The 12,504-nt window shown below is 47.3% G+C and overlaps 1 protein-coding gene across 1 annotated transcript in view; it reads left to right on the top strand.

Moving 5' to 3' along the window:
* Positions 1-4,030: 4,030 nt before the first annotated feature.
* Positions 4,031-12,504, top strand: part of LOC124981183 (heparan sulfate glucosamine 3-O-sulfotransferase 3B1) — a 42,105-nt gene continuing 33,631 nt past the window's right edge. Inside the window, exon 1 of the mRNA XM_047547378.1 lies at positions 4,031-5,020. Within this exon, the coding sequence (XP_047403334.1) occupies positions 4,467-5,020 (554 nt within the window). The 5' untranslated portion in view covers positions 4,031-4,466. The remainder of the gene's footprint in view (positions 5,021-12,504) is intronic.

The following is a 12,504-nucleotide window of genomic DNA, read 5'->3' as shown; positions in this document are numbered from 1 at the left end:
CCCTATTCTCCTGCAGGGAAGGGAACCCTCAGGACAATGTGCAGGAAGGATTTGGAATCTGTGTAAATCCTTATTCCTCTTAACACAAGTCACCAAGCCGATCTGGGCATCAAACTTCTTTTACTTATAAGGACAAGCATCTCTGTTGTGTGGTTGGCAGAGGATTTCTCCTTAATAGCAGCACTTACTATCACAATGCACTACATTTAGGCCCAGAATTGTGGCTGAAGGGCCCACTGGGTGGGTGTGGGATTCCTGGGGTGCAGTGGGAATTCAGACTGGGAAGAGACTCTTTACTTTAGGTGAAGCCCTAGAGTCACTCTTAGAATTCCTCATCCCTGATGTCTAGCCAATTGCAACCCCAGGGCTAGGTAAATGCCCACCTTTGGTCAATGATTCCTCGCAAGCCAAAGGGTGCCCTTGGCCTTCAGAGTAGAAGGTAGGCACCGCGGTGCCCAGAACGTCCTGAAGGCTATGACTGTTGCAGAGGCAGCAGTCCAAGCCGAGGGAAAAGTCCCCCTCCCTGTGCGCTGGTGAGACGCTGGTCACAACCCTCCCCCAACTCCTGTCCCTGCCACCCAGCAGCTATGAGACGCCAACAGAGCGCTCCCTTGCGGGCGGGTATTGGAGCGGCGGCCACGCGGTGGAGACCAGGATGCGATGAGCTCGCAGCTGGTAACCCCAAAGAGGCCACCTGGCTGACTGCAAGAGCCGCAAGAGGGTACGGATTCCGGTGGCAGGAACTGGGGCTCTGGGTCACGGGTTCAGGCAGCCCCAGGAAATGCCTACTTTTGCGGTTCCGCAGGGACCAGGAAGGCCGCTAATCGTGAGGCGGGGCTGGCCAGAGGGCTCAAGCAGCTGCTTGGGCCAACTATCCTCAGCCTAGAATAGAAGAAACTTCAGGCCGAAAGTATTGCGGGAATATTTTGGCTCAAATTCGGCATTTTACACACGTGGGATTTTAGGACCAGAGAGTGACCCAGTTGGGGTCACACAACAGGTTGTTAGCAACAGGATCTGGGGGAAGAGGGAAAGAAGAGCAGCTGCTTCTCCGATTAGAACCCTTAAAGACCCTAGGTGCGCACTCCCTCTAGGTAATCCCGAATAAACAAACGAAAAATAAAATGATCCCGACAAGTATGAGAGAAATAGAATTCTCTCCTTTCCGTATTTTCCGAGCGCAAAATTTTTAATAAGTTTATAAGAAACGTTTATAAACGTTTCTTTCGGTTTGGTGATGGCGCTTTGCTGATGCCCAGGCTCCAAGGTTGGGGAAACAACACACTGCTGAGCAAGTTAGGAGTAGAGGCTCAAACTGGGCTCACAGCCAGCTTGGCTACCAGCTCTGCCCAGGAAAAGCCTTAGGTTTCCCATCTGGTGAACGGGACTGTGGGTGACCTGGCGTTTGTCAAGGGTAGACGCAGAGCGGCCGCCCCACGCGAAGATTTATGCGCACAGCCTGGAACTTCGGAGCGTTGTATGTAGGAGGACCTGCCTGGTGGGCGAAAGGACCGGAGTGTCGGGTCGGGGGCTAGGTCCTGCTCTGATACCGCTGTCCAGGGCCGGGGTCACCAGCCGACCTCAAACTGGAGAGGCCCCAAGACGTTGCGCTCACCCCCAACCGCCGAGTTGTTGTAGGCAGTGAGGATCCAATGGGCGCCGGATGGGCCCAGGCGGAGACTTAGCTCTGGGGCGCTCAGCTCTGAGCAGCACTTGGCGCAATTTCCGACGCCCACGTCTTTGCTTCCACTCCCTGCCTTCCTCCCTCCACCCCCGGAAAAAAGAAACCCCAAATATATCCGGCGGCCTCGATTTGTAATCACTCACTTAAAGGACTTGGCTTAACCCACAGAACACAGACCATTTTTATTCACACCCAGTCAGGCCTGAAGCTAGCCAATTGGGAGCTACAACTCCCTGAATACACACAAATGAGTAACTTTATTTCCCGCCTAAATAATGTTAATCTGAAGATACACCTTTCGGAGGCACGAACGTTTTTCCCCCCCTCACATTTCAAAATAGTCGTAGTTGTGGTAAGAAATACATTTGCGTTCATGTTTAGAAGTTTAAAATAAACCAATAATAAATTAATTTATTAAATTAAAAATTGAGTGATTAAATCACTTCCAAAAAACTTTTTTTAAAAAAGACCCAGGGAGAAGGAGAAAGAAAATTGGAAAGTTCTCGCTGCGGATATAAAGGGTGGAAGAGAGACCTATCCTCTAAATTATTTCCTCTTCAACAATTTTGCAGGAAAATGTCTTGGACTCAAGGTAGTTATAAAGAAATCATGCGGAGCCCAACAGGGGTTCATGGGTCGCGTGGTCTGAATCCTGCTCTGTTCACAGTTGTCGTTCGTGCACATTTTCGAACCCGAGATGTTAAAGTCAAACTGGCGTTCTCGGCTTGCTCCTGACCACCGGGAGCCTGACCCGGGATGGGCTGCAGCTACTTGGGACCCTTGGAGACATTTACTCCGGGAGGTAAAGTGCCCGAGACCGAATGCCGGCGGCTAGTCGGGTATAGAGCGGCAGAGGGACCAGGGTTAGGGCGGTTCGGTTGTGCCTGCCTGAGCTGAAGGTGAAATCCAGGGTGGGCGGCGGCTCTCTGTAGGTCACCTAGTGGGCGATACTCCTTCACTGGGTCACTCTGGGATCGGAGTCAGAAGGAGCATTCCGTCCCGGAACTGCGCGCAGCTAGGCGTTGGAGGCCAGCTGGCCCCGCAGAGGCCAGGTTGCAGGCTTCAAAAGTTTCTGAACACCACCGGGATGAACTTGAGAATCTCGAACTTCCTAACTCCAAATGCCTGTGCAAGAATTTAGCAAGGGTGAGGCACCTCCCGCCCGCGCTTCCCTCCAGGGAGCCGGTACATTGCTTTGGAAGACTCGCTTCCCAGTCCCGGGTCGGAGCGATTCTTTTTGCGGGAGAGAACGCCGGGTAGGGCGTCTTCGAGAAGACTTTGGCCATTTAATAACTGCGTCTCATTTAATAGTCAACTGATTTACTCCAAATTGGCGTTTGACTTTAAAAAAATTCGGTGGCGAAAAATGACACTGAACAATCAGTGCTACATGTCAGTTACTGTCTCCTAATTTGGGGTGAATGTTGACTTTAATATTTATTCGGGAAAAAGGGAAGGTAGAATATTTTCTCAAACCTAAAGTTTTCAACAAAGTCATTTCCAGATAAAACTTCCCACGCGTGACTCAAATGTTTCGACCAGGAAACTTTAAAAACCAGACTCTATCGCCCTGTTAATTTTTTCCTTCTCTCCCTTCCCCCTCCCCAACCAGTTTGGGATGTTGGAGATACGTCTTGAGGACGGCTTACCCCGATCCTAGCTCACCGGCAGGCCAAGGGAGATCACGCCTCGCCAAGAATAAGCGGAAAGAAAGACTAGGGGAGGGGAGTTGTTTGTGATTTCCAAACAGACTTTCCACTCAAACTTCCTAAATCTGTTCCTCTCCCGGAAGGGCCTAGTCTCTGCGTCTCTGGCGTGGGATGGGCGGGTTCGAGAGCTTGGTGCATCTCCCTCTGGGTTTTCCCTCCTTCAACACTGACCCTACACATACACATCCCGAACCCGCCTGCGAAACATTTGGATGGGGACTTACGTCCCGACATCTGAGCAACTACAGCCACGGCTGGCTCTGGGGAACGAGTGCGGAAATGCGCGCGGGTGTGAGAGCGCACCACTCAGTAGGGTAGTACTTCTCTCAGCGTCGGGTCACTCTAGCATCCTTCCCACCATCTGCTCCTGTCACCAGTCCATGGCTCCGCCTCCCTGAAGACGCCCCTTGAGTCCTGCAGCCAATAACAATCCCCAACCACTCTCCTCCGCCCCGAACCCTTTCCACACCCCCACGTTCCGAGAGAAGATTGGCTGTTTAGCCCTCGGCAAAGCGCCTGCATTTGCATGGTGCTCCGAGTTTTTGGTAGGTAGAACGGTCTGTCACTCCCGAAGATCGGGCCCGCCCACTCCACCTCAGTCCCCAGCTCCCTTCCTGCGCAGTTCTCCTCTGCAGCCTCTGCGGGCAAGTGCCGGGGCTGCTCTCAAGGATTAGTTCTCAGAACTGCTAAGACGCAGCCCCGGCGAGCGGCTGTGCGCACCGTCCAGAGTGATTAGGGCGCGGGAGTGCTGCGTTCTTCTGGCCCCGTACGGGTCATGGCACCGCAATAACAGCCCTTCTACCAGCAATTACTGCTGCTCCGACTTTCCGTTCCAGTTGCTGCTTCTCCCGGGCAACATGTCAAGAGCCGCCGCCGCTACAGCTGCCGCCGCCACCTGGGGAAGAGCAGCAGCAGCAGCAGCAGCAGCAGGAGCGGCCACCGTGGGTACGCGGGGGCAATAAACCGAGCCGCCCGGCATCCAGAGGGTCAGGGGACCCTCTCCGTGCTCATTGCTCCGGCGAGACCTGCGCCATGTGCTGAGCCATGTCCCTGGCCGCGCCCGCGGGCATCGCATGGGGCAGCGCCTGAGCGGCGGCCGATCCTGCCTCGATGTCCCCGGGCGGTTTCTTCCGCAGCCTCCAACGCCCCCGCCACCGGTGAGGAGGAAGCTCGCGCTGCTCTTCGCCATGCTCTGCGTCTGGCTCTACATGTTCCTGTACTCGTGCGCGGGCTCTTGCGCCGCCGCGCCCGGGCTAGTGTTGCTGGGTTCGGGGTCCCGCACTGCACACGCCCCGCCAGCCCTGGCCACAGCTCCAAATGGGACGCCCCCCAGGTTGCCTTTCCGGGCGCAGCCGGCCACCGCATTGGCTGTTGGCAAGGAGATGGCGGAGGGCGCCGCGAGCCTAGAGGAGCAGAGTCCCGAAACGCCAGACTCCCCCAGCTCCATCTCCAGCTTCTTTAGTGGGTCAGGGATCAAGCAGCTGCCGCAGGCCATTATCATCGGCGTGAAGAAGGGCGGCACTCGGGCCCTGCTAGAGTTCTTACGCGTGCACCCCGACGTGCGCGCCGTGGGCGCGGAACCCCACTTCTTCGACCGCAGCTACGACAAGGGTCTAGCCTGGTACCGGTGAGTTCTTTGATAGGGGCAGGGTCACTGGCCGCAACCCAGACCATGAGCTAAGGGAGACGTGGTACATGATGGGTATGTGGTTGGGGTACAGAGTCGGACCACCAGGACCGGGAGGAACGGAGGAGTGACCGCGTCCTGCAGCTTGGCAGCGCCGACAATCCCGCCCCATTCGCGAGTGCGCCTCGCTTAGGTCTGGCTACTATCTACAGAAACTTATCCCGTAGAACTCAGTGGTCCATGGTGCCCTAAAAATTTAACCAGGCGACTTCTTCGCAAATCTGTTGGGCAGCGATTGGGAAAACGCTTAGGGAAGCGGGCTACCTTCCAACCCCGGCGGTGTCGCACATGAACCAATCCTGTTTTGCTAATTTATTTTTTATTTTTTCCTCTCCGAAACCGGGACACTGAGAGGAGTGTTCTACGCCTCTTGGGTCGCAGTCTCTTCCCTAGACCAACTTCTAGAGCAGCTTCTGCTGCCCAGATGGGGAGGGGGTGGAGACCACGGCATCCTGCCAAGGCCGCTGAGAGTCTGTTAACTTTTTTGTTACAGTCCTCCTTGTTACCGGAACCCGAAGGGGGTCAGACCCGCCGCGCTCGTGAGCTGCTTGGGCTGGGGAGGGTGAGCTGGGGGGGGGGGGGGGGGGCGCTCCGCGCCTCTGCTGACTGTGGCGCACGGAGCGTGGAGCGGTGCTGGTCCCTGTCGGGCAAAGGCGGGCACTGCAGCCTGCCCGCCCAAGCAGCGCGCTGCTTTGAAGGATCCGGAGCGCCCCCGGCGCAGCCCGCAGATTTCCGCCTCCGGGGAGACCTGGGACAAGAACTCCGGTCTCCGTGGTCCCTGTACACGTCAGGGCGCAAAGAATATCGGGGCCTATTGATCAAGAAATAAGGGTAGCCCCGAGGTCGTGGCTTCCGGAAATTCTGCTCTCAAATAGGGTTGTGAGCCTATTTCCAAAGGGACAGCGGCCCCGAGGTCATAATCACGACCTCTGCCCACTGCTTCTCTGCAGCTACTGGTATTTGGGGTGAGTTGTTGAGGTGGTAGGCAGACTCTAGCTTCCTGAAACTCGGTGTCTGACTAGGGACCCAGGCAACGGTGCCCATTCCATCTCTCTGGTCACCACTCCCAGCCAGCACCACCCCCTTGAGTCTCCAATACCAGTTAGCTTCAAAGAGGCTGGAGGCTTAAGAAAACAAAAGGGGAGAACCGAAGCGAACCCCACTTCCTGTCTCCACTGCATTTCCCTGGATCGGGATGGGATGGCCGGGAAAAACAAGTGACTGACCTTATGGATTAAAACCGCACCATTCCCAGCCTCGCCCTCCCCCCTACCTATTGTCTTTAATGCTTTTAGCACTATCAGGAGTTGCCTAAGTCTAGAGGTTTAGCCAGTCGTGACAGTCACTCTTCTATTTCCAAGACACTCAGTTAAGACTGGGAACTCTGGAGTTCGACGCCTGGATTCACGTCCTGACTAGAGAACTCTGGTGAGCCTCAGTGCTCTCATCTGTGCAGTGGGAATAATACAGTTCTCGGCACGACTGGGAAATGAATGCATTGGTGCGGTCAGGTGTTTGGCTGGCACTTAGGGACCTCTTTAATTGTTAGCTATTGTAATTGATTGTATGGATATTATTACTTCCCACAGCCACCCCTCCTCCTGGGACAATGACTCCCGGAGTGGAGCGGGATGGCAGGCTATAACTAGAGCCCTTTTTGGTGGAGGCAGCCCGGGATTTTCTGAGATCAGACACTCTTGGGGGCCAGGTTGGGAGGAACTAACAGGAAAATAACTGATATCTTAATGTCAGTCAGTTTTAGAAGCACCTGGGGCAGGCTGTGGAAATCCCCACAGGAAGATTCACGAAATCTCCTAGGCGGCTGCCCTCCACCTGCCACGTTCCTTTTGATCGATTCAAAAACTGAATAAAGTCGCGCTGGAAATCCTCCCCGCTCGCCTGCAGCAGGGAGGGAGTGCAGCCTGGGCGCTGGGAGCCGGATCCTCGCCTAGGAGCTGCGCTGGGAGCGGCTAGATCTAGCCGAGCGGGCTTAGGCTAGTCGCCAGAGGCGGGAGGTTAATCATCCTTCTGAGCTCTCTACTAAACTGACTAGCAGGACTGTCGCAACCTAGAAGGTACACAGCCCGCGGCAGCGACCTGTGAGATGCAAACTGCAAAAGCCGCAAGTGGCCCCCAAAGCAACCGTCCCTGATTGACTCACCAGCCCTTTTTGGCGCGGCCGCAGGGTTGGTGTTTTTGTTTGTTTGTTTTGTTTTGTTTTGTTTTTTTAAAGGAAATAAAATATTTTAAATACTATCTTTTTAAATAAAAAATTTAAACTAATTTAAAATATTATGACTATCTGGGCAAGTGTGTCGACTTCACAGTTATTTTGAGGACGGCCGTTTTAACTTTAAACCCAACACCGCGAAGACGCTTGACCCAGAGTGCTATCCCTAAAATGCAGTGTTTGGGGTCCACCCTTCGCCCTCGCTGGAGTTCCCTCTGCTCGAAAAATCCCTGCTCGTCGCCAGAATTGTGCTTCAATCATACCTCCCGCTGTCGGTAGATCAGGCGGCCAATTGGAGAAGAGTATAAATAATAATTAACCAGAGAGAAAGATGCGATTCTGAAACATGGTTTAAACAAGTCCTCGAAATGAGAATATAGCGAAAGGGAAACATTTTAAAGGCGTTTAAGACAAAAACCTATGGGCATGGATGGTTGAACCCGAGGGTCAGCATCGAAATCTGTTGGAGAACCAGGTCGTAGCTGTCTGAGCGCTCGTTAATGGGTTTAATGGGTTGATCCACAGCCCTGCCAGTGGCCTAACCAGTAGCCCAGGGCCTGGGCGGATTTGCATGACGTCTTGGAATTTGATTTTAGCTCCTTCCACTTGTCCTAATGAGACACTATCAGCCACGTAAAGAGGGGTCATGGTAGAATGGAGCCCACCGAGCTGACCCCGCCAAAGGCCAAAGAGTGGGAGTCTTCACACTACCTAACCGCTGCAAAAACTACACGCCCTAATTCGTACTGTCTGCGCCCGAACTCGAGTTTGTTGAAATGTGCGATTCTGATTTTTCTGGGCTTACTTTCCCAGTTCACTATTCAACTCGTTCGAATCAACCTCCCAAATTTAGCAAGTGCTGATGAAGCCCTCACCGAATGACTTACAGGGACTATATAGTGAGTCTGGCCTTTACCTTCTGGTCTGTGGATGCGTTGGTCTCTGAGAATACCAGGCTGTGGTTCAGGAGAACTAACAAATGCAAAGGTGGAAAAACCACCCACCCTAGGCATTTAGACGTGGCATATTGATTTAAACCTCGATTGGCCAAGCATTAAATATGTAATTTTTAAAATTTCCTTTTTCATCTTAAATTTTGGTAGATTTTTATGAATATTAATGATCTCTGTTTGGGAATTAAGTTAACCAAATATTGAGTGATTTTTTTTTTTTTATAGAAATATGCCTTGGACTTTACAGTGGCAGAAACTCCTTTCTCATCTTGACTCCCCTTTCCATTTTTGGTTATACAAAATAAGCTGACACTTCAATGATGTGACCAACATTAAACAAAGCTCTGTGTGTGTGTGTGTGTGTGTGTAGGAGTCTGTCTGTCTGTCTTAATAACATTGGTAGCAAACATTTATTAAATGTTTTCCCAGTGTACCAGGCACTGTTACAAGTTTTACAGGATTAGCAATTTAATCCTCATTACAGTCCTGTGAAGTAGGCACTTTTACAGATGAGGAAACACAGGCACAGAGAGGTTAAGTAACTTGCCCAAGCTCTCACAGCTGGAAAGTGGCAAAGCTAATATACCCTCCGGGCAGTCCTACTCCAAATATTGTTCTGTGTCTTGCTGCCTCACTTAAGTGACTAACACGATGTTAGTTATATATAATGAGTTCGAAACTGCATTTGCTTTAAGAGTTTGACAGTTTTCTGACTGCCTCCAGTGATCTCAGTGGGGATTGCTCACTTTGTCATTCACTTCATTTTTTTGGTACCAGAGATTGAACCCAGAATCCCTTAACCACTGAACCACGTCCCCAGGTCCCTTTTTCAAATTTTTATTTTTTTAAATTTTGAGACAGGGTGTCACTAAGTTGTTTAGGGCCTTGCTAAGTTGCTGAGACTGGCTTTGAACTCCTGATCCTCCTGCCTCAGCCTCCAGGGCCACTGAGATTACAGGCATGTGCCACCACACCCGACTGTCATTCACTTTAAAAGAATTTCAACTCCAAAACAAGCTAGTTAGTAATATCCTAAGTTAGTATATAACTAGATTGAGGATAATCACACTACTGTGACACTTTTACTTTTCTGAACAGGACAGCCAGAATCAAAGGAGTCATTAAAATGACAAAAATACCCCTCAAGTATAGAGGCTAGGAAAACAGTATCCTTTCTGAAGAGAAGATTTATGCTCTGCCACTTGCCCTTTTTAAGGCTGGGAAATCTAAGAGGACATAGGTTAAGTGATGTGTTCCCAAACTCCTTGGAATCAATTTATTCCTTTAAAGAAATATTGTGTCCTGAAATCAAGTAATTAAGTTGTATTTGTTAACCAAGAGACAATTATAATTAATACTTTGAGCAGATTTCTTTAGATTGAGATTCCAAAACCCAGTAACTGCAGAAACCTCTCTTTTCAAAGGGTAATAACTGAAAAAAGACATTTTCCCTACATTTAATTGAATGAATGTTAAGAAAACTAATTTCCCCAGTCTTTTTCTAAACACCTGGTAGCCAATACTGTTCTGTCTTCACTGAGGGAAATGTAAGATAAGATCTTATTGGAGATAATTCCATTTTGAAATAAGTGCACTTATTCAGTCCTGCAGTTTAAACTAAGAATGAAAATCACTTCCAAACTGCTGGGTGAAGACCAAAAATCTACATTTGTATGCAACAATTTGAAATACAAACCATCATGTTACAAAGCTGTCAAGATTTATTAGCAAGACAGTGTAGCATGTGCTGAACTCTGTTTTTAATTAGGCACCTAAATTAGACCATAAAATGGTTGATTAATCTTTTACAAGTTGAGGAAAAAATATAACATAAATTAACCTAATCATAAGTGTTTTTCCAGATGCTCTGAGTTAATAAAGTAGTCAATATTTAATAGCAACCTATTTGTTTTAGATAAATAAAATGCTGAAATGCATGAATTAAATTACATTTATTATCTTCCAAATGATATATTTATTATTGAATAAGGATCTAGGAATTAGGTTACAGCATAGATCTTAAAAAATATTCTTAAAAGATAGACTATTATAATTAGGAATTAAATGATGACTAAACCAGATTTTGCCTTTTTTGATAGAACTTGGTAACTGAAAAGTTACAATTTAATATAGACCAATATTTATGAAAGATATTTTCCCAGATAAAGTTGTATTGTTTGACATTTCAAGGTGACTTGTCACAGCTTCTGTTTTTCTAGGTTGGTGTTTTAATTTTGTTTGAACATTTTTTTTGATATTTGGAAAGATCAACATGTCACAAATTTTTTTTTTCCAATAATGTATGTTAATTTACCCTTTGGTTTGAAACATGTCATAGCACATAAAGTTTTCTGGTTATATAAAATGACTTTTTGAGTTACTAAAATTACTTATAATTAAAAGTGCACCAGGAATTTTTAAAACAACAAACCTACCAGTCAGCTATTCTTATGAATCAGAGGTGTCATTTATTTAAAATTTCAGAATTAAAAATATGTGACTAATAGTGCTTTCTATGTCATTAGTTTTTTTTTTTTGAATAATTTATGTTCTCATTCTATGAACATGGAAATTAAGTTGATTGACAGAAATATAAAATGTCCACTCAAAACTCAGAATATAATGAGCATTTCTTTTGCTGTGAATAGAATTAGTTTCCAAATAGGGCCCTACCTCTCATTTAACAGTGGATGATTTCAGACCATCAGAGAAATTTCAGTCCTAGGCTGCTGAGATAGTCAGGAATCCCAGCAAAATGAATTCCCCAAGTATGTGGCATATTTTCAAGGGTAATGAAAACAATATGCTGCCTACCTCAAATGAAAACATTTACCATGACCGAGAAGAAATGAGATACTGATATATTTGAAAATTAATTGTACGTAGACCATGAAACTTTTTAAAAAATATTTAAACAGTACCTTGTGAAAAATCTCATATTCCTCTCAAACTATCCCAAAATAAAACTAACCACAAATAAAACTGATGTTAGTGCATGTTGGGTTTTTGTTCTGATTTTTCTTGTCAAGAGATTTGAAGAAAAGTTTGGGATGTAAGGAGCAATTACTATTTTAGTAACATGATAATAAATAATTTGCATTACAACCAAGAGGCTATGTGTTAGAATAGTGCTAATGCTAATAACATTCATCATTAAATTTTTTGGACATAAATAAGGGTGGCATTAATTTCATATATATATATATATATCTTCAGTTTTTCCTTTAAAAATATATTTCACACACATTCCTGAGACTTGAATAGTATTACAAAGTAATACTAAAAAATATTGGGTCATTTAAAAATTTACTTCATTTTGTCAGGGGTGGAACATGTTTTAATAACAGTTGTACAGCACAGTCTTTGCCTCTCAAAGTTCTAGTGTAGTTCTAGTATAGCACAGCAGTGTGAATATAATTAACAATAATACATAATACATTCAAAATAGTTAGAAAAGAGGAATTTGTATGTACCCACAAATAAAGAACAGTTTAGGTGATGGATATGGTAATTATCGTGAATTGATCACTGCCCAACGTATGCATGAATCGAAATATCACATTGTATATCATAAATATGTACAAATACAATGTCGATAAAAATGAAACAAGTTCAGATCTATAGAAAATAGATGTGATTAAAAGTACTGTCAGAGGGGAGCTTGCGTTTTACTGACGTTAAAGTAATTACGTTGTTGGAATAAAATGTTTTTCTTCTAAATATGACAAACGTGTAAAAATGAGACTGGTTTAACGTGAAGCTGATGGTATTTCAGTCTAGGGTGGACTCTTTCTTGTCAAGGGGTCAGTACTTTTAAGCCCCTTTGACTAGGACGTGAACGATTCCATGTGTGTTCGTCAAGGAACTTGGAGCATTTGATTCAGAATCCCTGTTTTCTCCCAAGTCTCTTCCCCACACTACTTAGCACGGTTACACTTGCTTAGAAAGCCATAAAATGCTGAAAGATGGTTCTGGGCAATATGAGATAGGGGGTGGGGAGTAAATGGAGAGTGAAAAAAACACTGGGAAGAGAAGTGACATGAAACAGATTTTTCACGCACGCGTTTGATTTAATGAATGGAGTGGGGGTTTGGAGGAAAGAGCTGCCTCTCCCAACCCTTTTACTCAGGTCTGGTGACAGAAGTGTCCAACATGGCCCCAGACCGGTCCCCAGGTTGCCACGTGTCCGTTTCTCTCTGGTTGCTGGAGCGTTCGCGTAGACACCCCATTCTGGAAGGGTG

This window comes from Sciurus carolinensis, chromosome 3 (genome assembly GCF_902686445.1).
Source record: "Sciurus carolinensis chromosome 3, mSciCar1.2, whole genome shotgun sequence".
Classification (NCBI taxonomy): Eukaryota; Metazoa; Chordata; class Mammalia; order Rodentia; family Sciuridae; genus Sciurus; species Sciurus carolinensis.
This window is presented reverse-complemented; position numbering and strand designations above follow the sequence as displayed.